The 27,620-nt window shown below is 52.9% G+C and overlaps 1 protein-coding gene and 1 non-coding gene across 7 annotated transcripts in view; both read left to right on the top strand.

Moving 5' to 3' along the window:
* Window positions 1–27,620, top strand: part of CKAP5 (cytoskeleton associated protein 5) — a 722,261-nt gene that overhangs the window by 577,706 nt on the left and 116,935 nt on the right. For all 6 annotated transcript variants that reach the window (XM_078684427.1, XM_078684424.1, XM_078684429.1 and 3 more), the window contains 4 exons: window positions 12,296–12,469; window positions 12,668–12,788; window positions 13,195–13,374; window positions 24,361–24,548. In XM_078684427.1, coding sequence (XP_078540553.1) covers window positions 12,296–12,469; window positions 12,668–12,788; window positions 13,195–13,374; window positions 24,361–24,548 — 663 coding nt within the window. The remainder of the gene's footprint in view (window positions 1–12,295; window positions 12,470–12,667; window positions 12,789–13,194; window positions 13,375–24,360; window positions 24,549–27,620) is intronic.
* Window positions 12,832–12,941, top strand: LOC144826727 (small nucleolar RNA SNORD67). The gene has a single exon (XR_013609919.1). It is a non-coding gene; the product is annotated as a small nucleolar RNA SNORD67 (small nucleolar RNA).

The following is a 27,620-nucleotide window of genomic DNA, read 5'->3' as shown; positions in this document are numbered from 1 at the left end:
GTATCCATAGACTTGTTCCCCTATTACGCGTGAGAGTTCCCACTCTGCACACGGCGTCCCTAGGCCTCCTGCTTCTAATCCAAGGGTTCAGCATTGTAGGCCTAGCGTTTCTACAGTCTAGAAAAGTATTACTTACCTGCTAGTAACTTCGCATTCCACTTCTTGTGTATATGGTTTTTCGTGCCCCTCGGGCATTTGTGTAAATTGTGCGACTTTCAGTAATTCTTTAAGAGTTTTGTTGTGTGCTTAGCTCCCTGTCTCATAAAGAGCCAGGGTAGTCCTGTTATAAATAAATATACTTTATTTTTGATAACAACTTGTGTGGTGTCCTTTCACTTGGTGTTCAAGGGGTAATGTGATGGTAAAACAGCTGGCTTAACACGCCCTCTAGAGTCTTAGCCTTAGACTGCTCGTATCCATGCTACTAGGATAGCTGGTCTATAAGGTTGACTTACAACCAATCATCAATAAGGGTTGTCTGGACTGATACATAGTGATCACTAGCATAGTGAGCACTGCATATCAGGCCAACTTCTCACACAGAGTACCGTGGATCCTCAGAGACTTGACAGTGGCTGAAGTAGAACATACCGTACTCTTTTGTAGTAGTGTGGGCGAGCAATTGGGCTCATCAGAGAGTAGTGTTAAGCATTTGCTGTACAGTCACAAATGAGGCACACACTCCATGACTAATTCAAAGCCCAATATTTGTAAAAAAAATATTACTTTGTTACTTTATTTTAAAACTAAAACTCATTTGCAAGTCATTACTAGTTTTGAAATGTCAAAACTTTCAGGTACAGTAGGAGTGTTTTGCAAATAGAAAGAAATGCTTTACAGTAGTATTAGAAATACGTTGTCAATTCTCAGTAGCAATACTTAGTGCAAATTACAAGAAATACGATGTAATCCTATGGAAGGAAAACAGTAATGCGCAGCAACAGGTAAGGACATGACGTACAATCCCATTCTTCAGCGGCTTTGGACCAACACATGGCAAGGTTTAAGTGGCCATCAAATCTGCACCTCCAGCAGCACAGGGTCGACCGGAGGCAAAGGTCAATGCTGATGCCTGGAGCACAATGTTAGTCTATGGAACCTGGGGGAGATTAGAGGTGCTCGGTCTTACGCCCTTAAGTACCCGCAGTTTCAGAGCAAAGGCCTGGGTGTATAGGCAAGCACAGGGGGGACACAAGACCGCACCAGTCGTATACCACCATTACACAGGGGCGGCTGGGTGCAGTGTGCAAAGACCGATTGTGCGCCCAATGCAAGTGTATGGAGAAACTGTTACACAAAGTAGCTGTAGCCTCGGACCAGGTGGCTAGACGAAGGTTACCAACGACACGACAGGTACGTTGTACGTTGGGAGATCGGTGGACGCCTGGATACAGCCGACTGGGCTTCCTAAAGTCAGGAGGCTGAGGATGTAAGAGTTCCTTTAGACGTTGGAGATCTTTACTGGAGCCAGGTGTGGTCAGGGGGCACCCTTCATGATGAGGCTTCATACTTTGTAGAGTTCAGGAGAAGTCAGCCACTGATGATGATGTCAGGATCGCCAGGGAGACTATACTGTACTGAGAGGCCACTCCGACTCTAGCTGTGGGCATTGGGAGCAGAGTGGGCAGGACTCGGATCCCGAAGTCAAGGGAGTCCTTGATGTTGGTTTCTTTGTGGGCAGGGATGCTGTCCTCTGGAGTTCTGGGTCTTTTGGGAAGTCAGGCAGTCCTCCCAGGGTTGTCTACGACGCCGGGCCTGCAGGACCAAGTCTCTTCTTCGAGCAGGTTTCTTTGAGGACTGCAGACAAGCCAGTAGGGCTTGGGGCCAAGTCAGTTGTTGTCTGGAGGCTTCACTGCTTCACAGCACTTTGGTCCTTTTCTTCTTCAAGTCACCCCGAATCGGAGGATCCGGGTTCAGGGGTGCCCCTTAATATTTAATTTAGGGGCATTACAGGTACTAGCCAATGGGATACTATACCCTTTGTATGTCCCCTTCCTTTGTGGAGGGTGTAAGAAAGTGCTCTTTGTGGATGGTTGCCCCCACTTTTTGCTGAACTTCTGATGTACTTTGACTGAGTGTGCCCTGGGCTCCTGCCAATCAGGTGTCCAGGGCCTATGTTCTTTCCCTAAAACTGCATTGAAGACCAAACCCAATTGGCACTCTCTGGCCACAGGTCAGCTCCTGGTAAACGGTACCATTGGGCACAGGGCACTGTGACCAGGGAAGGCCTCTAAGGGCAGCAGCACTCTTTTCACCACCCTTAGAGACCCTGTACCTCACACACTGCCTTTGCCAGCTGCGTGTTTTGGTGCAGAACAAAGTGAAGCTTACATGGCACACAGGGATGTGTGGCATGCCTACAACCCACTGCCCTGGCATAGATCAGCCACCACTCTAGTTGGGTGCACTATGCCAGTGGTGAGGATACAGGTGCACGAGCCCTGCACCCCTACAGTGTCTAAGTCCATTCTTTGACATTGTAAGTGCATTAATACCATTAAGAGTATATGGTGCTAGGAGTTTGTCACTACGAACTCACTGTACCATAATGGCTTTACTGAAAACTGGGAAGTTTGGTATCAAACTTCTCAGCACATTAAACCCACACTGATGCCGGTTTGGGATTTAATGAAAAATGCACACAGAGGGCATCTTAGAGATGACTCCTGAAAAAGGACCAGCCTATGGTGGGTTTTCTGACTGGTATACACCAGCCTGCCACCACGAGACATGTTTCTGGATCCCTGGGGTGGGTGTCTTTGCTCCCTGAGCCCAGAAACTAAGCCTTTCTTGGCCAGATGTGGTCACACCTCTCCCAGGTCAGAAAGAGTCATTTGTGGCAGGGGAGCATTAAAGGCCTTGTCACCTTTGTAATGCGACCCCCAGCCTCTCCTGCTATCAGGAGCAGGCCCTGTTCCTGTCTCCTCTCCTTTTCGGTGGGACAACAGGCGGGAAAAACTAGCATAGCCCAGAAGGTGTGCCCACCTCTGCCAACCCAACCACTCAGGTGGAGGAGGCGAGGTGAAGCCCACTAGTCAGTTCCCGCCATCTTGCAGATGGCAGGCACTCAAATCAGAGTGCGGGATTGTGCCCACTCCCCCACATGGGGTGAGCAAAACTAGATTGTAGTCACCCTAAAGTCAGTAGCCCATTGGCTATTAACCTCAAGACCACTAAAACGCCCCCTAAATAGTATTTAGGGGACAGCCCTGAACCAAGAAGACAGATTCCTGCAACCTAAGACGGAAGTAACAAGACACCCAGCAGAGGAGACTGCCCAGCCCTACTGGCCCGTCTGCAGTTTCCAGAGATCCTGGCTGTTGGACAGGCCCCACGAAGGTCTCGCTCCCTCCCCGCATGACAGGGCCCAGACACCGGCTCTCCGGGGGCTACCCGCAGAAGCAACCCGCAACCCGTCCCCTCCGGGACGCCTGCTCCCGGATATATCTGTGTCACGGGCCCGGGCCCCCGTCAGCCCCATTGCCCGGCCCAGCCGCCATCTTGGACACTGCACCACGCGGCCGCGTGGCCTCAGCTCGACCCCAACCCTGGGCCCGGCCAGGCCCCGCCATCCCGGCACCACCATCCATCCAGGAGGTGAACGGACCACTTGGCAGGCTAATGGGAGAAAGAAGTGTCGATGGCTCTCCCCCGCCAGGTGCCGATCGCCCCCAGCCTCCCCGGGTGCTGTCTCCACCCCCCTGCTGGGTGTCTGGACTCCCTCATCCCGGACCTCCCGACCTCCCAGTGCGAGGGTCCGGACATCAAAGGGCGCCAGACCTATAACCGAGGAGCCCCAGAGCAGGAAGGCAGTTGTATCCTGGAGTCGAGAGACACCGAGAAGAACTCATCCTTGACGGACTGCTGGCGCTGCCGCAGCCCTGCCTTGTGAACTATCGTCCTGCCTGCTGGCGCTGCCGCGGCCTTCTGCAACCTTCATCCTCGTGGGACCTGCTGGCGCTGCCGCGGCCTTTGCCACCTACGATCTCTTCGGGACCTGCTGGCGCTGCCGCGGTCCGACCCGTCCGACCGCCGAGCTCGAGGATTGTGAGCTACCGCCGTTTCACCTCAGTACCCGTAGGTACCAAGACTGTCCCGCTACCCCCTTTCCCTACTAGAGACTAGAATTGAGAGGATCATCGTGTCCTGATCTCCTTGTATCGTACTATCTTACTTCAAGAACTGCCTATAAAAGGTGTTACTCTGATCTTCGTGTGGTGTCCATCTGTGGGGGGGGAAGTTACTTGTCTGTACGATCGCTGGAGACGGCCCTCACCGGAGGCCTCTCCCCTTGTGCTCGGCCGACCCTCCAGGTCCCCGTCTAACATTGGTGGCAGCGGTGGGATCCGAACCAACGCGTAACCGTACAGAGAGTAACTCACCCTACGACTAATCCACAATGACGACCAGAGAGAGCGGATCTGCAGAGAAATTCCAGATGGAAAAACTGGAAGAGTACAACCACCGAGAGCTAAAACAATTTTGCATAGAACTAGGCATTGCCACCACCGGTCTGAGCACGAAAGAGGACTTCAAACACGCCCTAGAATCCTGGGCAGAGACCAATATCGCCGGACCCCCGGGACCCCGAAGCCCCAGAGACAAACACCACTCTGACGGAAGAAAGGAGAACGGATCTCTCCCGGGAAGAGATCCGAGAACGAGAGAAAAATAGACTACACGAGTTAGAGTTGGCACGGCTCAAATTAGACGGAGAATTGAAACTGGCAGAACAAAAGATGAACTTAGAACACTTACGGCTCCAAGAAGAGCGAGAGGAAAAGCAGAGACAGAGAGAACTCGAAGAAAAAAGACTGGCATACGAACACGAGTGCAAGCTAGCGGAGATAGAAATGCGCAAACAGAACAAAGACCTAGGGGTGCCCGAGCAACCGCGCCCCCCAGGTACTACCGAACAGAAGGTCCACATCCCCAAGGATGTGGTCCGTGAATACTATCGGAACGACGACATACAGCAGTGGTTCAAGGCCTACGAGATCGCCATGACTGCCCACCGGATCGCTCGAAGTGACTGGGGAGCCGGTCTATGGGGGAGATTCGTCAATGAAGGCCGGGATGCCCTGCTGCAGCTTCCGGACCATCAAATGACGTCCTATGACCACATGAAGGCCGCCCTCCTCAGTCGATATGGGCTGACGCCCGAGATGTACCGCCAGAGGTTCCGCAACTGCACCCGGATCCCGGGTACAACCTGGATAGAATATGTGAACTATTTCAGCCGAGCCTTCGAGGGATGGATCAAGGGTAGCAACGTAACAACCTACGAACAGCTCTTCAACCTCATTGTGTGGGAGCACCTCTCCAACAACTGCTTCGTCGAGCTCAGGCAGCACCTCCTCGACGGTAAATTGACTGACCCACGGCAGCTCGCCGCCGAGGCTGACCGATGGGAGAGCACCCGAGTGACCCGGAGTGGGCCAAACGAGCAGAACAGAACCAACCAAGGTCATCATTGTCCCCGAGGAGGACAGGGCCGGGGCAGAGACGCCGTCCCGGCCGCTCCCGCCAACAACACCCCGCCCCCGGCCGGCCGGGGCAACCCCCCGATGCGCCCGGGGTTCCGAGCCAACGTTACGTGTCATCGATGCCAGCGAGTCGGCCACTATGCCAGTGACCCGACCTGCCCAAAGAACCAGACCCCCGGACCCCGCCAGGTGGCTGCCGCCGCCCTAGGAGAAGAGCAAGTCTCCGAAGAGCCTGAAGAGTATGAGCAGGAGCAGCCCGAGTGGGAACCTGCCGCCATGACCCTGGCCTGCCTAGGGGGAAGAGACCTGATCCTGCGGGCTCCCCTACCAGCCAACACCAGGAAATACAGCCAGTGGGTGAACATAAATGGGCGTAAGGCCGAAGCCCTGCGTGACACAGGGGCCAGTGTGACGACCGTCCGTTGTCACCTGGTGACCCCAGAACAAATTCTGCCAAACGTTCTTTGCCCCGTCCGATCGGCCGACAATTCGGAGAGCCTGTGTCGGATGGCCTGCGTCCCCTTCGAATGGGGAGGAGTCTCCGGTATGTTAAGTGACTGTCCGCGACGATGCCCCCGTGGACTGCCTCCTGGGGAACGATCTCGAGAGTTCCCCGTGGGCAGCCGTTGAAAGAAGAGAGCACCTGGGGATGTTAGGCCTCCCGGGCTGGGCGTGCGTAACAACCCGGTCCATGGCCGCCGACACCATCCCTAGATCTGAAGAACCCGAATGGCCAGCACCTCCTCCCCCGATCGCTCCAGAGGGAGACTCCATCCCTACCGACACCCCGGAACAAACCCACGAAGAGCCCGCTCAGCCCCAAGACCTCCCGGACCTGGCTCAGTGGCGTCAGGAAGGGGGGCCCACCCAAGAACAATTCCGGCAAGAGCAAAAGACATGTCCCTCCCTCGAGGGACTGCGACAGCAAGCGCTCGCCCAGGGCGCAGGAGACACCGCAGGGGCCCACTGGATCTATTGGGACAATGACCTACTGTACAGCGAACAAAGAATAGCGGAGCTGGGGGCCAGTCGAGTGCTGGTGGTGCCCCTCCGTTTCAGAGACTTCCTTCTGAACTTGGCCCATGATGTCCCCCTGGCTGGACACTTGGGGCAAGACAAAACATACAACCGCCTGGTGACTCACTTTTACTGGCCGAAAATGAGAAATGACGTCTCCACCCACTGCCGGTCCTGCCCGACCTGCCAGGCCAGCGGGAAGAGCGGCCGCAAACTCAAGGCACCTCTGCAACCATTCCCCGTTGTGACCCCCCCGTTCGAAAGGGTGGGAATAGACATTGTGGGGCCCCTGGACCCCCGAACAGCACAAGGGCATCGATTCATCCTGGTCCTGGTGGACCACGCCACCCGCTATCCTGAGGCGGTTCCCCTTCGAACTGTAACAGCACCAGTGGTAGGTCGAGCCTTAATGGGGGTCTTCTCTCGAGTGGGCTTCCCCAGGGAAGTAGTCAGCGACAGGGGCACAAACTTTATTTCAAAATATATGAAATCCCTATGGCAACAGTGCGGAGTCACCTACCAATTCACAACCCCCTATCACCCGCAAGGAAACGGACTGGTCGAGCGATTCAACCGCACTCTCAAGGGGATGATCATGGGGCTGGAAGAACCCCTACGCCGCCAGTGGGACATGCTACTACCGTGCCTCCTCTTCGCCTACCGAGAAGTCCCCCAGAAGTCCCTCGGCTTCAGCCCTTTCGAACTCCTGTACGGACACCCTGTTCGCGGGCCTCTCAGCCTAGTTAAAGAAGAGTGGGAAATGGCCCCCCTGAAGACCCCTCCAGACGTCTACAAGTACCTCCTGACCCTCCGTAATCAGACCCGGCGATTCAGAGAGCTCGCCAAAGCCAATCTTGAAGCCAGTCAGGAGGACATGAAGAAGTGGTACGATCAACATGCCTCCTCCATCGAATTCGAGCCTGGCCAGCAGGTATGGGTGATGTCCCCCATCGAACCTTGTGCCTTACAGGACAAATGGACGGGGCCCTTCAAGGTGATCGAGCGTAAGAGCCCCGTCACCTACCTCATCGACATGGAATCCCCCCGGAACCCCCGCCGGGTCCTCCACGCCAACAGACTCAAACCCCACTTCGTGCGCTCGGAGCTCAGCCTGCTGATGGCTACAGACAGTGGGGCGGAAGAGGACGCCGAGCCCCTCCCTGACCTACTGGGGGCCGGGGAAAAAGATGGTTCAGTGGACGGGGTCCAACTCTCCGAGGCTCTGACCCCGGAGCAGCGCCAAGACTGTCGGGCCCTCCTGCTGCAATTTGCAAACCTATTCTCCCTCACACCCGGGGTCACCCCCTGGTGGCTGCACGACGTGGACACTGGCCGTACCGAGTACCAGATCGGGTACGCACCTGCATCCAAGAAGAAGTCTCCAAGATGCTCGCACTCGGAGTCATCGAACCCTCGGACAGCCCCTGGGCCAGCCCGGTTGTACTGGTCCCCAAAGCTGCGGCCCCGGGCACCACACCCGAGCTCCGGTTCTGCATCGACTATCGGGGTCTGAACGCTGTCACCCGAACCGACGCTCACCCCATCCCCCGAGCCGACGAACTAGTTGACCGCATGGGGGCGGCCCGCTACCTAAGCATCTTCGACCGGACGGCGGGCTACTGGCAGATCGGCCTCACCCCCAGGGCACAAGAACGATCCGCTTTCTCCACCCCGGATGGACACTACCATTTCAGAGTGATGCCATTCGGCATGAAAAACGCTCCAGCCACGTTTCAACGACTTGTGAACCAGGTATTGGCGGGCCTCAAAGTTCAGCGCTGCATACCTGGACGACATCGCGGTGTATAGCCGCCACTGGTCAGACCACCTCCGCCACCTCCGAGGGGTCCTGCAGGCCCTCCAACGGGCCGGCCTCACAATCAAGGCCAGCAAATGCCAAATCGGCCAGGGGTCCGTGAACTACCTCGGACACCAAGTGGGGAGCGGTCTGGTGGCCCCCCTCCAGCTCAAGATCGCTGCCATCCAGTCCTGGCGCCCCCCCGTAACCCAAACCGAGGTCCGAGCCTTCTTGGGGCTCACCGGATACTATCGGCAGTTCGTAAAGGACTATGGCAGCATTGTGGGGCCCCTCACGGAACTCACATCCAAGACCAACCCAAAAACAGTCAACTGGACTCCCGACTGTCAAGCGGCCTTCGAGAGGCTGAAGGCCGCCATGTGCACCGCTCCTGTGCTCCAGGCCCCCGACTACAGCCGTGAGTTCATCGTCCAGACTGATGCCTCAGACCATGGCATCGGGGCCGTCCTCTCCCAACTGAACCCCGAGGGAGTCGACCAACCAGTGGCCTTCATCAGCAGACGCCTCCTGCCCCGAGAACAGCGCTGGAGCACCATTGAGCGAGAGGCCTTCGCAGTAGTATGGGCCCTCAAGAAGCTCCGGCCTTACCTCTTCGGAACCCACTTCCGGGTACAAACAGATCGGCCCCTGCAATGGCTAATGCAAATGCGGGGGGAGAACCCCAAACTATTGCGATGGTCCATCTCCCTGCAGGGGATGGACTTCACTGTGGAGCATCGCCCTGGCCAAGACCACGCCAACGCGGATGGCCTGTCCCGCTTTTTCCGCCTCGACGAGGAGAGTCCCCAAGAGGATGGGTGACTCTCCCCGCCTTCAGCTGGGGGGGACGCATGTTGGACAGGCCCCACGAAGGGCTCGCTCCCTCCCCGCATGACAGGGCCCAGACACCGGCTCTCCGGGGGCTACCCGCAGAAGCAACCCGCAACCCGTCCCCTCCGGGACGCCTGCTCCCGGATATCTCTGTGGCCCGGGCCCCCGTCAGCCCCATTGCCCGGCCCAGCCGCCATCTTGGACACTGCACCACGCGGCCGCGTGGCCTCAGCTCGACCCCAACCCTGGGCCCGGCCAGGCCCCGCCATCCCGGCACCACCATCCATCCAGGAGGTGAACGGACCACTTGGCAGGCTAATGGGAGAAAGAAGTGTCGATGGCTCTCCCCCGCCAGGTGCCGATCGCCCCCAGCCTCCCCGGGTGCTGGCTCCACCCCCCTGCTGGGTGTCTGGACTCCCTCATCCCGGACCTCCCGACCTCCCAGTGCGAGGGTCCGGACATCAAAGGGCGCCAGACCTATAACCGAGGAGCCCCAGAGCAGGAAGGCAGTTGTATCCTGGAGTCGAGAGACACCGAGAAGAACTCATCCTTGACGGACTGCTGGCGCTGCCGCAGCCCTGCCTTGTGAACTATCGTCCTGCCTGCTGGCGCTGCCGCAGCCTTCTGCAACCTTCATCCTCGTGGGACCTGCTGGCGCTGCCGCGGCCCGTTGTAACTTCCATCCTCGTTGGGACCTGCTGGCGCTGCCGCGGCCCGTTGCCACCTACGATCTCTTCGGGACCTGCTGGCGCTGCCGCGGTCCGACCCGTCCGACCGCCGAGCTCGAGGATTGTGAGCTACCGCCGTTTCACCTCAGTACCCGTAGGTACCTAGACTGTCCCGCTACCCCCTTTCCCTACTAGAGACTAGAATTGAGAGGATCATCGTGTCCTGATCTCCTTGTATCGTACAACCTTACTTCAAGAACTGCCTATAAAAGGTGTTACTCTGATCTTCGTGTGGTGTCCATCTGTGGGGGGGGGGGAAGTTACTTGTCTGTACGATCGCTGGAGACGGCCCTCACCGGAGGCCTCTCCCCTTGTGCTCGGCCGACCCTCCAGGTCCCCGTCTAACACTGGCCTGCTCGTTAGCAGCCACCAACCGGAGGCCCCCTATCCCTCATAACATTGGGCCTCAGCACCCGGCCTCCCTAGTGCCGCTGAGGGTGTTTCAAGGGTGTATCCTTGACCCTGGGGGAACACTGATTCTAATCCCAGAATACCAACTCCCACAAACATGTACTTACCTGCAAACCGTTCACTTCATTTTCGTCCATAGGAATGCATGGACTGTTTTTACATGAACATTGTTCCAAGTGTGGAGTTGGTTTGTATGAAACACTAAACTGCAAATGTACAAAAACGTACCTTTTCTCATGGAAATGTCCTAGTGTGTTATATAGGCATAACACACTGAGTAGAAAAAGTAACTAAAAAATTAATCTAAAAAGTAACGTACAAAGTAATCTTAAAAGTTACTTTGAAACATTGAGTTTACCTGTATTTCAATCAACTGAATTTGAACCTGCATTCAACTGTAAAACATTGCATAACATTTTGCAAAGCATTTATTTCACTTAACATGCACCAGGCTTGGTTTGGTTCTAGAAACAAAATAACTTAATATTTATGATACAAATTGGTCGAGTTCAGTCTTTGAGTGTTAGACATCATTTGCTGACTGAGTGTTTACAACAAATGCTTAACACCGTCCTCTGATAGAGCATTACTGCTCGACCAAGCTACCACAAATAGAGTGAGGTCCTATCTACTTTTACCTCTGCCCACCTTAGAGGTTCCACTGGACTCTGGGCACACTGTACCTCATTTTGGTTAAGTATATACCAAGGCAGCTTCCTACAGGCATATCTAACCTGCATTTAAGTGCTCAAAAAACGGAACTGATCTTCGTGCCTTTTGACCTATTATCAAAAGGAAATCCCCCTTTGTAACGTACATCAAGCTCTCTGTGGACAGACACCCAGATATTCCCTTGAATATTTTTTTTTATTATTGAATCTCTCAAAAATGTGTTAATTATTACATACAAGAATAGCATCATCGGTTAATTTTCCTTAAAATCCTAACTTTACTGCGTTCAGTTAATTAATACCTCATGCAATTCAAACATCTGACAGACCACATATCTATTCAATTCATTGAAATACAAAAAATATAAATCTCGTCTTTAACTTCTATACTGTTTGTAGATATTTTATTGCTGTTGGTGGTATGAAACAATATTATTACAAACTTGTTGTTGATGGCTTCAAATATATATGGTTACGCTTGTGTCTGTGCTTGGGATGTATTTTCTTTAGGAACACAATTTTTGCAAACATGGCTGTAACCGTTTTTAAGTAGAGTAATGTCTATTTAGCTCTCCAAATTGCCAATGGATCTTTGTTGCACATTTGAGGAGTATATGTCTTCTAGTTCTCTAGGTCAGATCCTATGGTAATTTCATCTTCCCAGTTAACTAAAGGAGTGTTCCAGGTAATTTCCCTCACGTTTAGAATATATGCCAGTTGTGCATTTAGTATAGACTATTTGTTAGTAATGGACTGGACATGGCTATTTGTATTGCCTCTCCATCCGGATCTCCTGGTACAAAGTGCCTTGTCACCCTATATATGGCTCTGTGATGTCTCCAGGCAGCTGTCCGAGTGGACTACAAGCTCAAGAGTTATTGCAAATGTTCCAGATTCAGTCTGGCGCATGGAGGGGATTCATTGGGTGAGGAAGGTGGAGTATCCTTCAGAAAGTTTCTTTGGGAGCCTACTCTATATTTGTGCGTTAGCCGACATCCATTTAATCTGGAACCAGTGATACTAGTGATGTTGCTGTGTACTGCTTTGAAACCCCTTCTGCCCCCACTGCGTGTTCTACAAAGATGATATGACCCTATTGCTGATCAGTGGCTCGATCGTGTTAATGGCATGAAGATCCTTGTGAATACCACACTCTGCTGCCTGTTTCGATCACCAGTACGGGTTGCAACTGTCCCGTGATGGATTTCATGGTGTAAGCCCTGGCTTCCCTTGCTGACCTGGTTCTTAGTAGGTCTTGTAGAGTCCAGAGGTTTGAACTTTAGGTGGGCTTTGCCTACCAAGATGGAGTTAAAACTTCGGTCTCAATGTAATCTTCTCTTTCCTTGTCCTTAGCCAAGCTCGGTCTATGGGCGGGCACTCTGAAGCAGCACACACCGTCCCTCGTGAGTTCCAGCTGGATCTGGACGAGATTGAGAATGACAGCGGTGCAGTGAGATGTGAGATGCCTGTTCTTGTGCAACACAAACTGGATGAAATCTTTGAACCAGTCATGATCCCTGAACCCAAGTAAGTCCTCTTCGTTTCAAAAACTGCTTTTGAGCTTCTTCCTTCTTTTCACAGATGAGGTTTTCTGAGTTTGTTTAATGTGGGTGTGATGATTTCAGTATTAGAAGGAAGTGTCTCCATGCTTTCAATGACTTGCTTTATGAATCTATACAAACCTTCAGTGTAACAGGCTCCACTCGCTCTCTCCTTGCTCATCAGGATGCGTACAGTCTCTCCTCACTTTGATGACATGCACAGTAACACTGCTTCGACCATCAACTTCGTGATCTCCCAGGTAGCGAGCGGCGATATTAATGCCAGCATCCAGGCTTTGGCTCAGGTAAGAAGACTTGTCATGTCAGTAGTTTTACAAGTTGCCATGTTGTGCGAGTGATGAGTTGCACCTCAGCAGAGCTGCAGCGTCTGTGATGCTGACTCTGCTCCGTATCACCCTGGTGACAAAGCCATGTGCACAGGGGCCATCTGACTCACAACATGGGCTCTTTTCACATTTATAATCTCTCTGGGATGGAAGAAATGCAGCGGGTATATTTTAAATCTACTGGTTCTGTAGGGAAAGGAGGATTATGCCATTGGAAGGGGGGGGGGGGGGGAGGGGAGTGTCCGCTTTTCACGGTAGTTAAACATTCACTGCCTCATGTTAGTAAAGATTGTTTGAAGCACTTTATAAAACTTATCCTTGTGCAGGTCAGCACTTTCTAAATGTTGGTTTGATTTTATTTCAGATTGACGAGGTATTAAGGCAAGAGGATAAAGCTGAAGCCATGTCTGGTCACATTGATCAGTTCCTGATTGCAACCTTTATGCAGCTACGCCTGATCTACCACACGCACATGGGGGATGACCGACTGGACAAGGATGAGATTGTAAAGTTGTACAGCTGTATCATCGGGAATATGATCTCGGTAAGCGCATAGTAAACTGCTTACCAGACCTGTTTGTAGGTGAGACTTTTGGCGATGTTCTCAGTCTAGAGTAAGAATCGTGCCGTTTTACCTTACACAGGAGTTTTGATGTTGGTGTTTTGGTATTAAGAGGGTTTAATGGAAATGTTTCAATGACGTGAACACAGGTAGCAGTAAACACTGCATGATGAACAGGTCATTTGTGATAGAGGCTTCTAGCTTCAGATTGCTCCTTTTGAATATTCCACGGGTGTTCAACTGGATCCAGAAACATTTCCATAGTACCTCTGCATTCTTTAAGGTGGAACCTTGCAGCTCCTTGCTGACTCTTTTCCAATCCAGAGATGACGTGTGGCACCTATATAGGCGCCACTCCCACATGCAAATGTCAGTTCCTGTCTTTGTGACACCAAATGTGGATCCGGTGCTTTCGCTCATATCTTAGTAACTTTAACTGTGATTTTTTTTTTTTTTATTCTCATTTTGCAAGGGAAAACAGGTTTTCTAAGGCAAGTGTGTGATGGATCCCCACTATGGGTGTCTGGGGTCAAGCAACCACTCCAAGACCTGCTGAGACTGTGCATTGATTAACATGAAGGTCATTGGGGCACGCAAGGCAAAACTTTAGCCAAGGACAAGACGATCCAGCGTCTGGACTGCTCCAAGTCCCTTTCCAAATCCAAGGCTTGATCCTGTACCCGTTCTTGATGCCAACAGACCCACTTTAGAGGCCAGTTTTCATGCTCCTCATCCTCCACATCCTCTGGAAACATAAGAAGTTGAAGCGGAGTTCTGCTCTTTCCAGCATTTGCTACTCAATTGGTAGAGCTAATTGGTGGCGCCAGTAGTGTCGTTCCCACACTGAAGTCGGCCGACTTAGAAACTGATTTCGCAGCTGGTTCTAGCACAATCGGAGTTTCTGAGGACTTCCGCGCTGCTGTGCCGTATCAGATCAGAGAGTTCCATGCACCTATTCTTCAGCTTGGCAGATCTCTGCAGACTGATCTGCTGTACCTTTGGGACACATGAAGCCGAGATGCCCTCTCCCTTCTCCACCCACAGCTGACTGAGCGATCGCTTCTGGGTTGAGGTGGCCATCAGGGAGAGATGGAGATAAGAGGCCTCTGGTTTCTGGCGGAGTACCGGCTCCACACCAATCTTCCGTAGCAGAGTTCCATCCTCTTGGAGGCAAAAAATTTCCAACCATCCATTAAGGGAGGCTGGTCCACACAGATGGCACTACCGCCATGTGGTACTGTAGTAAACCGTTTTGGGTGGCGTTGTGGAGCCGGTGTAGGAGGCCTTGTACCTCCCGAAATGTCTGGACCACCAAGGACATGTTCTGTTGGTTAATCTGCGGGCCGGATCGTTGAATGCCAGGGTGGATGAGCTGAGCTGTGTGTGGCTAGTGGATAACAAATGGCAGCTTGTTTCGGAGGTTGTGCAAGGTATCTTCTGCAGATTGGGAGCTTGTTTCGGAGGTTGTGCAAGGTATCTTCTGCAGATTGGGATAACCTTAGTTCGAACTGTTTGCCGCTGGTCAAAAAAGTGTCACCACTTCTGCATGTTTTAGTTTCCAAGGTGTCTTTCGCTCTGAGAAGTGTTTCGCCTTAAGTGGAAATCTGGACTCCTGTAGGCCTTACTTGCCTTTACCACTCCTTCCCCGACTTTTTTAAGATCCGGACAGACCGTGACGGTCATCATCGTGGCTCCATACTGGGCATGAAGTATGGTGTAATTTGTCATTTGATCAGGCTTCCCCTCCAGGAGGATGTGTTGCAGCAGAATGGTTTGGTTCTCCACGCTGGCCATCACAGCTTCAACCGTCATGTGTGGAGATTGAGCGAGAACAGCAAAACTCAGTGTTCGAGGCATATGAGCTGTAGATCTCATACTGTGCATAGATCGCCATCTGGTGTTGGGCTCAGATGTTTGCAGTTTATTTTTGTTCAAAGAAATCTTTGTAGTCACGATATAGGTGACTCCTCCTTACGATGATAGTGTGCATGGGCATCGACTCCATCCCTAGATCGTTTTCTTTCCGCCATCGGGTTCAGATTTGAATTCCTGCGCTCAAGGTCGGTATCCTCTTCCAACCCCCTTCAACGCGCAATCCTTCACCGCTCGACAGTATTGTTCTTGATCGCATTCCCCTTTCGACACGCATCCTCCAATTTCAAAAGTCTTCGACCAGGAACTTTGACGCATGCTGTTGGGCCTACCCGCGATGACCACGACGGCTGTCGATGGAATGGAGACTGTTTAAAAAATGCCCCAGGTGTAATGCCTAAGTCCTAAACACAGACTTAAACGAAGTCTGTAGCCTCTGCCTCTCCCCTGAGCACAAGGAAAAACACTGCAAGGCCTGTTCTTTGTTCCGATCGAAGAAAACCATCCGTGATAGTCTGCCTCGATGGCACAAAATGTCCTGCAGCAGCAGCTCGTTTCCAGACCTCTTCGAAGCAGGTTCAGTAGTTCATCCAGACCTTCAACCTGCAGAAGAGGATATCGGTCTCCGAAGCCGACGACTCAGAGGAAGTTGAGCAGACTGTCACCCCGGCTCAGTGGACTGTGAGTACTACTACCCAGCCCATCACCAAACCTAAGGCTCCGGTAACCTCTTCGCCCTCGGGCTCAGGTCAATACCGTGTTGAAACTTAAGACACCCTCCCTCGGGCCCGGCTATAAAACCGAAACCAAAGCCTTCCGAGTCGGCCCCATTCCGGCACGAACATACACCTTCGGCAATGAAGCCTAAAACCAAGCCAGTGCCCCATATTCCATTGCCGGCACCTAATACACCTTCAATACCGAAAACCCAGACTCCGAAGACATCATAAGACAAAGAGAAGCAAGACCAACCAAAAGCTTCGGAGCCGAAGAAAATGTCGGATCTGGAAACTCCTACAAAATTGTCGCAGCTTAAACCCATTAAGTGACACTCTACAGCCAAGCTGCCGGTGCCGAAACAAGATACGCCACTCAAAGAACTTTCTTTTCCAGAATCTTCAGATCCGAAGCAGAAAACACTGCATATTGACCCCGAGACTGGTAAACTTCTCACCAAACCTCCTAAAAAACTGAAATTAGACCTTCCAGAGGATCCTCCCATGCCTCTAAAATGCAAGGGCACGGGTACTAACCCTTCACCCACTTATATACCTCCATCTCCTCCTAATTTATTCATCTCACCAGCAAACTCGTCATCACCTACATACTCCCCTGTGCCACAGGATGGTGACGAAGAAGGGGATGCACTAGGGGATGACGCCTACCATAACATACCACAAGACCCACACCCATGGGGTGACTATGATCAAGTGCCGGATCTCCACAGTGACCCTGATCTGTATCCCTCCAGACCATCACCACCCGATGATAACATTGGGTTTGCACAACTTATCAATAGGGCTTCTCACTACCATGGGGTGGAACTACACACTGATCCCCTAGAAGAGGACGTCTTAGTGGAAACATTTGCACCCTCACAAAAATCCGCCCACTCCCTGCCTATGCTAAAAGGCATGGTAAAACATGCACCAGAGGTATTCAACGACCCTGTTAGAGCCCGAATACTTACACCAAGGGTAGATAAAAAATATAAAGCCGCTCCATCTGAAAGAGACACGTTAGTGATAGATTCCTTATCTTAGAATATCCCCAGGCGTCAGACTGGATCGGAAACTTTTTAAGTAGCAGTACCCTTGCGCGTCGGTAGGCGTCGTCTGCGGCTCCGCGTCCGTCGTCGGCGTCGTGGGCGCCATGATGATGTCGGAGTACTTAGACGCCGCCTCCACGTGCTGACGTCGGCTCTTCTTTTTTCCGCGCCAGCAGCGCAGATCCGGAAAAAGTGGTACCTTAGTCTTTTTTGACTAAACTTTTTTGATCTCTTTTGATCATTCTTTTTCGAGTCTTCGACTCCGAACGGTGCCGGTAGGGATGCCAGGTTTTAAGCACTGTGAGGATTGCGACTGACTGATGTCGGTCACAGACCCTCACCGTTGGTGTCTCCACTGTCTCGGCGTCGACCACGACGATAAGACCTGTTCCGACTGCCGGGCCCTGACTTCGTAAGCTAGGCGGGAGCGGTCCCGCAAGCGACTCGAACTCCGGCAGTCGGCCCCGCGCCGAGAGAGGTCCCGGTCCGGACGGAGGTCGAGGGACCGGTCGCGGGAGCGGAGCCACCATAGCTCCGGGAGTTGACATTACTCCTCTGGGTCGAAGTAGTCAGGTAAGCACAAGAAGTCGAAGAGACGTCATCGCTCTTCTGACTCCCCCCGACGCTCGCACGACGCGGCTGGGGGTTCAGGTGACACCGCCCACGCGGCTCCGAGTCGCAGGCGCCGCGTCTGGCCCCATACCCTCCGGCCCCGCGTGACGCAGGAGGAGACCATGAGGTCTCTCACTCCCCCGGCGAGCTCCGCGGCGCCTTCGGGCCCAGCTGACCCGTCTGGGGGCCCTAGCGGGTCGGGGGCTCTGGCCCAGGCTGAAGCACTCGACGGCGCCTTCGGGCCCGGCACCGCAGGGCCCCACTGGATCCGGTTCCGGGTCGTTGCCGGTGGACCTCACGACCTCCCCGGCCCCTCAGGTGTCACCCCCGGCACCGTCTTCGGGCGGCGCCGTCCCCGAGGCCTCCCTCGACCCGGCTCCAGAGCGGCGCCGCTTCAGACGCCGTTCGGAGAAATTACCTTTCATGAGCCGGCCCCATCATTTGACACCCCTGGGTACCAGGAGATGGGTGATGAGGGGGATTGGGAGGGGTCTGAGGACTCTCTGACACGGGAGTGTCAGTCCCAGGAGGACTGGACAGGTGAACTTGGGGATGCCAGTGGTCTGGACACATCACCAGACACTGGCTTTGTCTCCCCTCCTACTGTGGCTACGGAGGAGGGAGCTGCCTATAGTGTGGTGCTGATGCGGGCGGCCAAGGCCTTGGGCCTTGAACTCCCCGTCACGGCCGTGAGGACTAACCTCACTGAGGTCCTTAAACCGCAGTCCAGTTCGGCTGAGCCTCTGTTGCCGTTTAATGAGGCCTTGACCTACATTCTTTTGGGCACTTTGTCCAGGCCCGCTACAGGTTCGCCTGTAGATAGGAACGTGGCCAGACACCGGGCGACCCTTGTTTCCTGTCCACCCACCCCACCCCTGAGAGCCTGGTGATCCAAGGCTTCAATTCCCAGACCGCATTCCCGTCGGCTCCGCCTGACAGGGAATCCAAGAGGTATGAGCAATACGGCAAGAAGGTATTCTCCTCCCTGAGTTTGGGACTGCGGTCTTCTAACACCGCATGCCTCTTGGGCCGCTACACCCACTCCCTGTGGGATGCGGTCGCGCTGCCAGAATGCCCGCTGGAGGTACGGGCTAAACTCGGACAAGCCCTTGTGGAAGGCCGGGATGCGGCGCGTTATTCCATCCGGTGTGGGCTGGACACTACTGACTCACTGGGCAGAGTGATGGCAATGACGGTGGCGATTCGTCGCCACGCCTGGTTGAGGTCCGCCAACTTCTCGGCTGACGTCCAAAACACACTTATGGACCTGCCGTTCGATGGCCTTCGCCTCTTTTGCGACAAGGCAGACCGTGCGCTTTAAAGACTCCAGGGCTACGGCCAAGTCCTTGGGCCTCTCGGCCCCGCGCCAGCAAACTGCTGCTTTTCGCCCCTTTCGTGGCCAAGGAAGGGGCACCCCCACACGTTCCGCCAGCCACGGGCCGCAGACTACCATTCAGCGCGGTGGCGGACGTGGAAACCGCTGTGGCGGCAGTCGGGGACAACGGCGAGGCCAGTTCACACCTGCCCCTGCAGCATCCGCCTCAAAACCTTCCGAGTTTTCAGGCCCATGTGACGCCAGTGGGGGACAGGGTTCGCCATCACCACTGGCGCACTGTCACATCTTAGAGGTGGGTGCTGCAAATCGGCCGAATGGGCTACTCCCTCCCCTTCGAAGCGACCCCTCCAGCCATGCCATCGCAGTCCCACTGCGTGTCGGTGGATCACTTGCAACTTCTGCAAGAGGAAGTTACGGCCCGCTTGGCCAAGGGGACCATCGAGCGTGTTCCTGGGCCAGAAGTGGGGTGTGGTTGTTACTCCCACTACTTTCTGGTGTCCAAGAAGGGCAAAGGGGGTTTACGCCCTATCTTGGATCTGTGGCACGTCAACGGCTTCCTCCGGAAGGAGAAGTTCAAGATGCTGACACTGGCTCAGGTCTTCGCTGCTCTGGACCCAGGAGACTGGATGGTAGCGTTGGACTTGCAGGACGCTTATTTTCACATCCCCGTCCTGCCGGCCCACCGGCGCTACCTGCGTTTCATAGTAGGCCACGAGCACTTTCAGTTTACCGTGCTCCCCTTCTGCTTTACCAGCGCCCCACAGGTGTTCACGAAAGTGATGGCGGTGGTCGCAGCTCATCTGCGCAGGTTAGGGGTTTCAGTCTTCCCCCTACCTCGACGACTGGTTGTTGAAGGCGGGCTCACCCCAGACAGTCGTCAGCCACGTCCAGACGACGGCAGACCTCCTGCACCAGCTGGGGTTCTCCATCAATGTGCCAAAGTCACACCTGTGCCCCTCTCAGAAGCTCCTCTTCATCGGAGCGGTTCTCGACTCTGCGCAGTTTCGGGTTTATCCTCCCGAGCAGCGGGTTCGGGATATTCAGGCTCTGATTCCACTCTTTCAGCCTTTATCCCGGGTCTGTCAGGTTGAACGCTGCGGCTTCTGGGGCTGATGGCCTCCTGCATCCTTCTGGTGCTTCACGCCCGGTGGCGGATGCGGGCTCTGCAGTGGGACCTGAAGTTTCAGTGGGCCCAGCATCAGGGCATCCTTTCCGACCATGTCCTGATCTCGGAGGGCACTGCGAGACAGCTGCAGTGGTGGCTCACGGACCGCGATTGGGTCAGCGGCAGATCCCTCTCCCTTCCCCAACCGGAGCACGTAGTTGTGACGGACGCGTCCCTCCAGGGCTGGGGAGGCCACATGGGAGAGGCGGAGATCAGAGGCCTCTGGTCTCCGGCGGAGTCCCGGCTCCATATCAACCTTTTGGAGCTGCGGGCGATTCGTCTAGCACTGAAGGCATTCCTCCCCTCTGTCCGGGGGAGTGTAGTGCAGGTGTTCACGGACAACACCACCGCCATGTGGTACTGCAACAAACGGGGAGGGGTCGGGTCGTGGACCCTTTGCCAGGAGGCTCTGCGCCTCTGGCAGTGGCTGGAACATCAGGGCGTGACCCTGGTGGTTCAACACCTGGCAGGTTCTCTGAACGCCAGGGCGGACGAACTCAGCTGTCGGTGCATGATGGATCATGAATGGCGTCTGAACTCGGACGTGGCGCACGACCTCTTTCAGCAGTGGGGAGAGCCTTGGTTAGATCTATTCGCCACCAAAGAGAACGCGCAATGTCATCAGTTCTGCGCGTTGGAATTTCCAAGGCGGCACTCACTCGGCGACGCTTTTCGTCGCGGGTGGAGTTGCGGTCTGTTGTACGCCTTTCCGCCTATACCACTTCTGCCCAGAGTGCTGAAGAAGATCAGGCGCGACCGGGCCCAAGTTATCCTTGTGGCTCCGGACTGGGCACGAAGGTACTGGTATCCCGAGCTACTCAGTAGGTCAGTCGATCCCCCGGTTCGTCTGCCTCTTCAGGAGGACCTTCTGTCGCAGCAGCAGGGGACGGTCCTCCACCCGAACCTGTCCAGTCTCCACCTCCATGCTTGGAGATTGAGCGGCGACAGTTGAGGCCATTTGACTTGCCTCCTGAAGTCTGTAATGTCATTCTGGCAGCCAGGCGTCCCTCCACAAAATCGGTATACGCCTGCAGGTGGAATAAGTTTGTGGCATGGTGCACAGCAAAGGCTGTGGATCCACTTTCTGCCCCTCTTTCTGAGGTTCTTCTCTTACTACTTTCTCTTGCCCAGCAGGGCTCTGCTCTGGGCACTGTCAAGGGCTACCTTTCTGCCCTTTCAGCCTTTCTGAGGCTGCCTGATCAACCTTCTTTGTTCAAATCCCCAATTGTAAATAGGTTTTTGAAGGGCATCTCACACACGTTCCCTCCTGTTTCGTTTGTGATGCCTCAGTGGGACTTGAACCTAGTTCTGACATTCCTGTGCGCTCCCTTTGAGCCACTTCACAACTGTCCTCTCCGCCTTCTTACTCTGAAGACTGTGTTCTTGGTTGCCATCACCTCTGCCAGGAGAGTGAGTGAGCTCCAGGCTCTTTCCTGTACACCCCCTTTCCTTTCTGTCCATCCGGACAAGGTTGTGTTGCCTACTAAGCCATCTTTCCTGCCCAAGGTTGTCACGGCCTTCCACATCGGGCAGTCTATCACTTTGCCTACCTTCTTTCCGCCAACGCATCCCTCTAAAGAGGAAGAGCGGCTCCGTCTGGATCCAAAATGTGCGCTCTCTTTCTATCTGGATCGCACACGCCAGTTCCGGGTGGATGACCAACTCTTTGTTGGTTACGTGGGCGCTAAGAAGGGAAAGGCGGTGCACAAGCAGACCATCTCTCGGTGGATCATCTTGTGTATCCAGGCGTGTTACTCCTTGGCTAAAAAGGAGCCCCCTGTTGGATTACGGGCTCATTCCACTCGGGCCACGGCGACTACAACTGCCCTGGGCCGGGGAGTGCCCTTGCAGGACATTTGCCAGGCAGCTACGTGGGCCTCGCTGCACACGTTTGCACGACATTATTGCCTAGACAGTCGAGTCCGGAGGGATGGCTTCTTTGGCCGTTCTGTCCTCCAGGACTTTCTGGTGTGGTTATTGGTTCGCAGACCCACCACCGGGGTTGGTATTGCTGGGTTATCTATTCTAAGGTGGGGTATCTATTCTAAGGTAAGGAATCTATCACTAACGTGTCTCTTTCAGATGCACAAGTTACTACTTGTGTAACGATGTATCTGTAAGAGACATTAGTTAGTGATAGATTCCTTACCGACCCACCCATCCTCCCCGTTCTGCGAACCGATATCTAGGGTTAAGGTCATCTCCTTTCAGGGCCCTAGTTTCAATGGTACCAGTGTTGGTTTTTAACATGGCTCAGCGCTTCTGGCGCGGAAAAGCTGTGTCTAAGAACTGACGTCAGCACGCGGAGGTGGCGTCGAAGTACTCCGACGACCTCATCACGACGACTGACGCGGAGCCGCAGATGACGAATACCGACGCGCAAGGGTACTGCTACGCAAAAAATTGCTGGATCCAGTCTGACGCCTGGGGATATTCTAAGGTAAGGAATCCATCACTAACTAATGTCTCTTACAGATATATCGTTACACAAGTAGTAACTTGTGCTACACACCTATAAGACTACACCTAGGTGCGATAGCAGCTTCAACCCAAAACAGACAACACTTGTCATTGTTTCGACTGCCGCTATTAAAGCTTTTATGGATGACTTTACAGAATAATTCCCCCTAGAGTTCCGCCCTCTCCAGTGTGGAATCTTAATATCGTCCTTACAAGGCTCATGGGCCCACCATTTGAACCTCTGCACAAATGTGAACTACAATTCCTCACTTGGAAAGTAGCCTTTCTTATAGATATCACATCTCTTAGAATAGTGAGTGAGCTCCAGGCAGTAACCATACAAGAACCATTTTTGCAGATTCATCACAATTAGTGGATCTCCGAACTGATCCAAAATCTTTACCTAAAGTTGTTTGTTTTTCATCTTAAATAGTATGCTGAGCTACCAGTTTTTTCCCCTCAAGCAGACTCAGTGGCAGAAAGGGTTCTGCACACACTAGACGTTAAAAGAGCAGTACTCTATTACGTTGAACAAACTAAGTCCTTTAGAAAGACTAAACAACTTTTCGTGGCTTTTTCCCCAACCTCATAAAGGCAATCCCATTTCAAAAGCAGGCATTGCCCGGTGGATTAAGTGCATCCAAATATTCTACCTTAAAGCCTAATGTACATTAACAATTCCCCCTAGGGCTCATTCTATGCGCAAACTAGGGCCTTCTGTCATTCTTGGGGAACATTCCCTTAGATGACCTCTGCAAAGCTGCAACTTGGTCTACCCCACACACATTTACAAAAGTAGATGTGCAAGCAACACAACAAGCTAGTGAGGGCCAGGTTGTCTTAAGAACACTCTTTCAAACCACTGTAACAAATACAGGTTAGCCACTGCAACAAACAAAACTGATGTATAGTCTATGCACAGTATATGATCTACAGCTCATATACCTCTAATGGAAAATGCAACCAGATGCACCAGTATGCATCTATTGGCATGTAGAGCTGTGGATTCATATAAGCCCACCCGCCTCCCAGGTACAGTTATCTGTTGCAGTGTTATCTTACTTAGATACATCACACATGGACATCTTTCTTTTTTCTTACTTGCTCCACCATCACCCTTTATGGCGAAAAACGGATCTGGGGATGGAGTAGATGCCCATGTGTTCTATCATCGTAAGGAGGAGTCTCCAATCTCGTGACTACAACGACTTCGAACAAAAACAAACTGCAAACATCCAAGCCAAACACCAGATGGCGTTCTATGCACAGTATATGAATCTACAGCTCTAGATGCCAAGAACATATGCATACTGGTAAGTAGCATTTTCCTTCTGGTAGAGACTCTAGTTGCAGATTCCTCTCCGGCCCTCCTGTCCTTCCTGTTCTCTCTCTCTCTCAATAATATCCCAAGTCTAGTAATCTGCACACTGGCTACCAATTTGCTTTTGGGGCTACCCATCAGGGGGTGCAGACCTTCGTGAAAGAAACCAAAGTCAGTGCATGGGAGTGGTGCCTATATAGGCTTTTCACTTCATTACCGAAACTGCGTCTGTGTTGAGCCACAAGGTGGAGAGCTGCAGAGGTGCTTTGGAAATATTTTCGGATCCAGTCGGATGTCTGGGAATGTTCAGAAGGTGAGGAATCTACAGCTGGATGGTCTCTACCAAAAAGCACATTACTGAAGATGCGTAACTTGTATGCCTAGTCCATCTTGAACACTAATTCCTCATATACTTCGTATGCTTTGTTTTCTAGCTGTTTCAGATTGAGCACCTGGCCCGAGAAGCTTCCACTGGGGTGCTGAAAGACTTGATGCATGGCCTCATAACCCTGATGTTGGATTCAAGAGTTGAAGACTTGGAGGAGGGGCAGCAGGTCATCCGGTCTGTAAACCTCCTGGTGGTTAAGGTGTTGGAGAAGTCCGATCAGACTAACATTCTGAGGTATATGAAGCTCTTGTTATTGCTTTCTCTTATTGTCATTTAACGTAGTCCACACCAGAAAAGTTCTTTCAGCTGGCTTTGGGAATCTGTTAACCTCTGACCATTTTCTTTATTCTCCTTGTACTTCCTCATCCATTGTGGACTTGATTAGACTGGACTGGACACCCAAGCATGTTAAAGGGACGAGGCCAAAGGTGCTGATGGCTTTAATCGGCCTGACCCACAAATCCTCTGCCACATGCTTAGTATTTACATATTTTAAGACTTCTGTGGCGCTTTGTGTTGCTTCACGGTGGATGAATGAACTTTCTTCAGGCACTTTGTGCAGAAGGCCTTAATCTGTTTAAAGTCTCTTCTACTTCTACATCTGGTAGTTGTGGAGAAATAGCATGCCGTAGTGAGACCGCACCGGGTAATACACAACTGTGAGGAAGTGGGCTGTGTAATGTGCTGTCGGTTGTATTATGTGATGTGGTTGTGAGACCTCACCAAGTAATACAAATCTGTGAGGAAATGGGGCTTGTTATAGGGTGTACTTGTGCGACCTCCCTGTGTAATAAATACCCTTAGGACTCTCAGGTTTGAGCTCAAGGTTTTGTGGTCCATCCTTCAACTCAACCCTGGGTAGCTGTGGCTCTGAGCAGCTAGGCTTACACAAAGGGACAAATGTGAAGCATGTAAACCGCACCAAAACAATTTAGTAAATCAACTTTTTGTATTTTTACTGTCTGAACAAGTGAAATAAAAGTTCTGTCCTTGAAATATGCTGCACCCTGACTTAGGGCTTGGTAGGACTGCCATACGGGTCAGTTATACATATTGCAGAGGGAGGTTTAGCCTTGGCATTGCTTTAAATGGCAACTTTGGGCAAGCAGGTTAAAACTGGTCTTCAATGGCGGACTGGGCGACTCGTTTTAACTGTCTCCCAGAGTGGCGCACAGTCCCTTAGGTGACTAACATAGATGCTGTGGGTGCCCTACACTAGGAACTTACAAGTGAGTTAACCCATGGCAATTGGTTATATCCAATGTAACATACCGGTTTTGTGGTCGGAGCACTGAGGTCTGGTTAGCAGGCCTCAGTGTACTCAGTCGAAAAACCAAGCAGTATCGGTCCACAAATTTACATCAGACCATACAAAGAGGAATTTCCTTAGATAGCCCCAACATACTTTGTGCGAACACCAGCTGTTGACAGCCCATTACTGGCTCATGTTCCTTAGCAACTATACATAGGTACAAAAGGGAGACACATTGTCTCCTGGAGGAAAAGGAGCATCTGAAAGAAACCGGTTAGTATTATGTTCCTTACCTTAGAATATCCCCAGGCGTCCGTCTGGATCCTGAAATTTTTGCGTGACAGTACCCATGCGTGTCGGTAGGCGTCGTGCGCGGCTCCGCGTCCGTCCTCGGCGCCGTGATGACATCGTCGGAATACTTAGATGCCGCCCTCGCGCGCTGATGTCAGTTCCTATTTTTTCCACGCCAGCAAGAGCCGATCCGGAAAAAGTGGTACCCTTAGTCACTTTATGACTAACTTTTCTGATCCTTTTTGATCCTTTTTCGAAGTCGATAGACTCCGTAGGTGCCGGTAGGGATGCCCGGGTTTAAGCCCTGCTCCGACTGTCAGTCATCACCCCCCATTGCCGGTGTCTACATTGCCTGGTGCTCGACCACGACGGCAAGTCGTGCCCCGACTGCCGGGCCTTGACGTCGAAGGCTAGGCGGGAGCGGTCCCGCAAGTGCCTCAAGCTCCAGCAGTCGGCCCCGCGCCACTCGAGGTCCAGGAGGTCGAGGGACCGCTCGCTGGGCCGGAGTCGTCACAGCTCGTCGAGTCGTCCTCACTCGTCGGGCTCCAAGTCCTCCGGTAAGAGGCACAAGAAGTCAAAGACGCGACACCGCTCTTCTGACTCCCCCCTGACGTTCGCGCGATGAGGCCGGTGGTTCGGGCGACACCGCCCACGCGGCTGCGCCGGAGTCGCAGCCTGCTCCATACCCGTCGGTCCCTGGGCAGCACACGACGCCGGAGGAGATCTGAGCCTTCCTCATGGCCATGAGGTCCCTCTCTCCTCAGTCGGGTTCCGTGGCGCCTTTGGGCCCAGCAGCCTCGACTGGGAGTCCGAGCGGGCCGGGTGCTTCGGCCCCGGCGACTCCGGTCCCGACGCCGCTGGTCTCTGCTGTATCTGGATTCAGGGCGATGCCGGTCGACCTTACGACCTCACCGGCCCTTAGGGTGTCGCCCCCGGCGCTGATCTCTGTCGACTCCGTCCCCCAGTCCTGCTCTCGAACCAGCTCCGGCGCTGGAACAGCGTCGATCGACGCTGCTCTCGACGCCGAGGGAGATTTCTACTTCTATGATCTGGCCCCATCATTTGAGCCGGAGTATCAGGAGATGGGTGACTAGGCGGATTGGGAGGGGTCTGAAGACCCTCTTTGTGAGAAGTTGGCCTGATATGCAGTGCTCACTATTCTAGTGATCACTATGTATCAGTCCAAACAACCCTTATTGATGATTGGTTGTCAGTCAACCTTATAGACCAGCTATCCTAGTAGCATGGATACGAGCAGTCTAAGGCTAAGACTCTAGAGGGCGTGTTAAGCCAGCTGTTTTACCATCACATTACCCCTTGAACACCAAGTGAAAGGACACCACACAAGTTGTTATGAAAATAAACATATATTTATTTATAACAAGACTACCCTGAACTCTTTGAGTCGGGGAGCTAGGCACACAACAAAACTCTTACGAAAATACTTTAAGTCGCACAATTTACACAAATGCCCTAGGGGCACGAAAAACCATATACACAGTAAGTGGAATGCGAACTTGCTAGCAGGTAAGTAATATTTTTCTAGACTCAGGAATCGCTAGGCCTACAATTCTAAACACTGGGGTTAGATGCAGGAGGCCTGTGGACGTTGTGTGCAGAGTGGGAACTCTCACGCGTAAGGCGGGAAAAAGTCTATGGAGGCTAGCAGTTACAAAGTTACTGTTCTCGGGCGAACCCGACTAGGTGGGTCGAAAACAAGAGTGGATCCGAACACTTAGGGTGTTGGACTATGCTGGCGCACC

The sequence above is a fragment of the Lissotriton helveticus genome, chromosome 3_2, assembly GCF_964261635.1.
Source record: "Lissotriton helveticus chromosome 3_2, aLisHel1.1, whole genome shotgun sequence".
NCBI lineage: Eukaryota > Metazoa > Chordata > Amphibia > Caudata > Salamandridae > Lissotriton > Lissotriton helveticus.
Note: the sequence above shows the minus strand (reverse complement) of the source record. Positions and strands in the feature narration are given on the sequence as shown.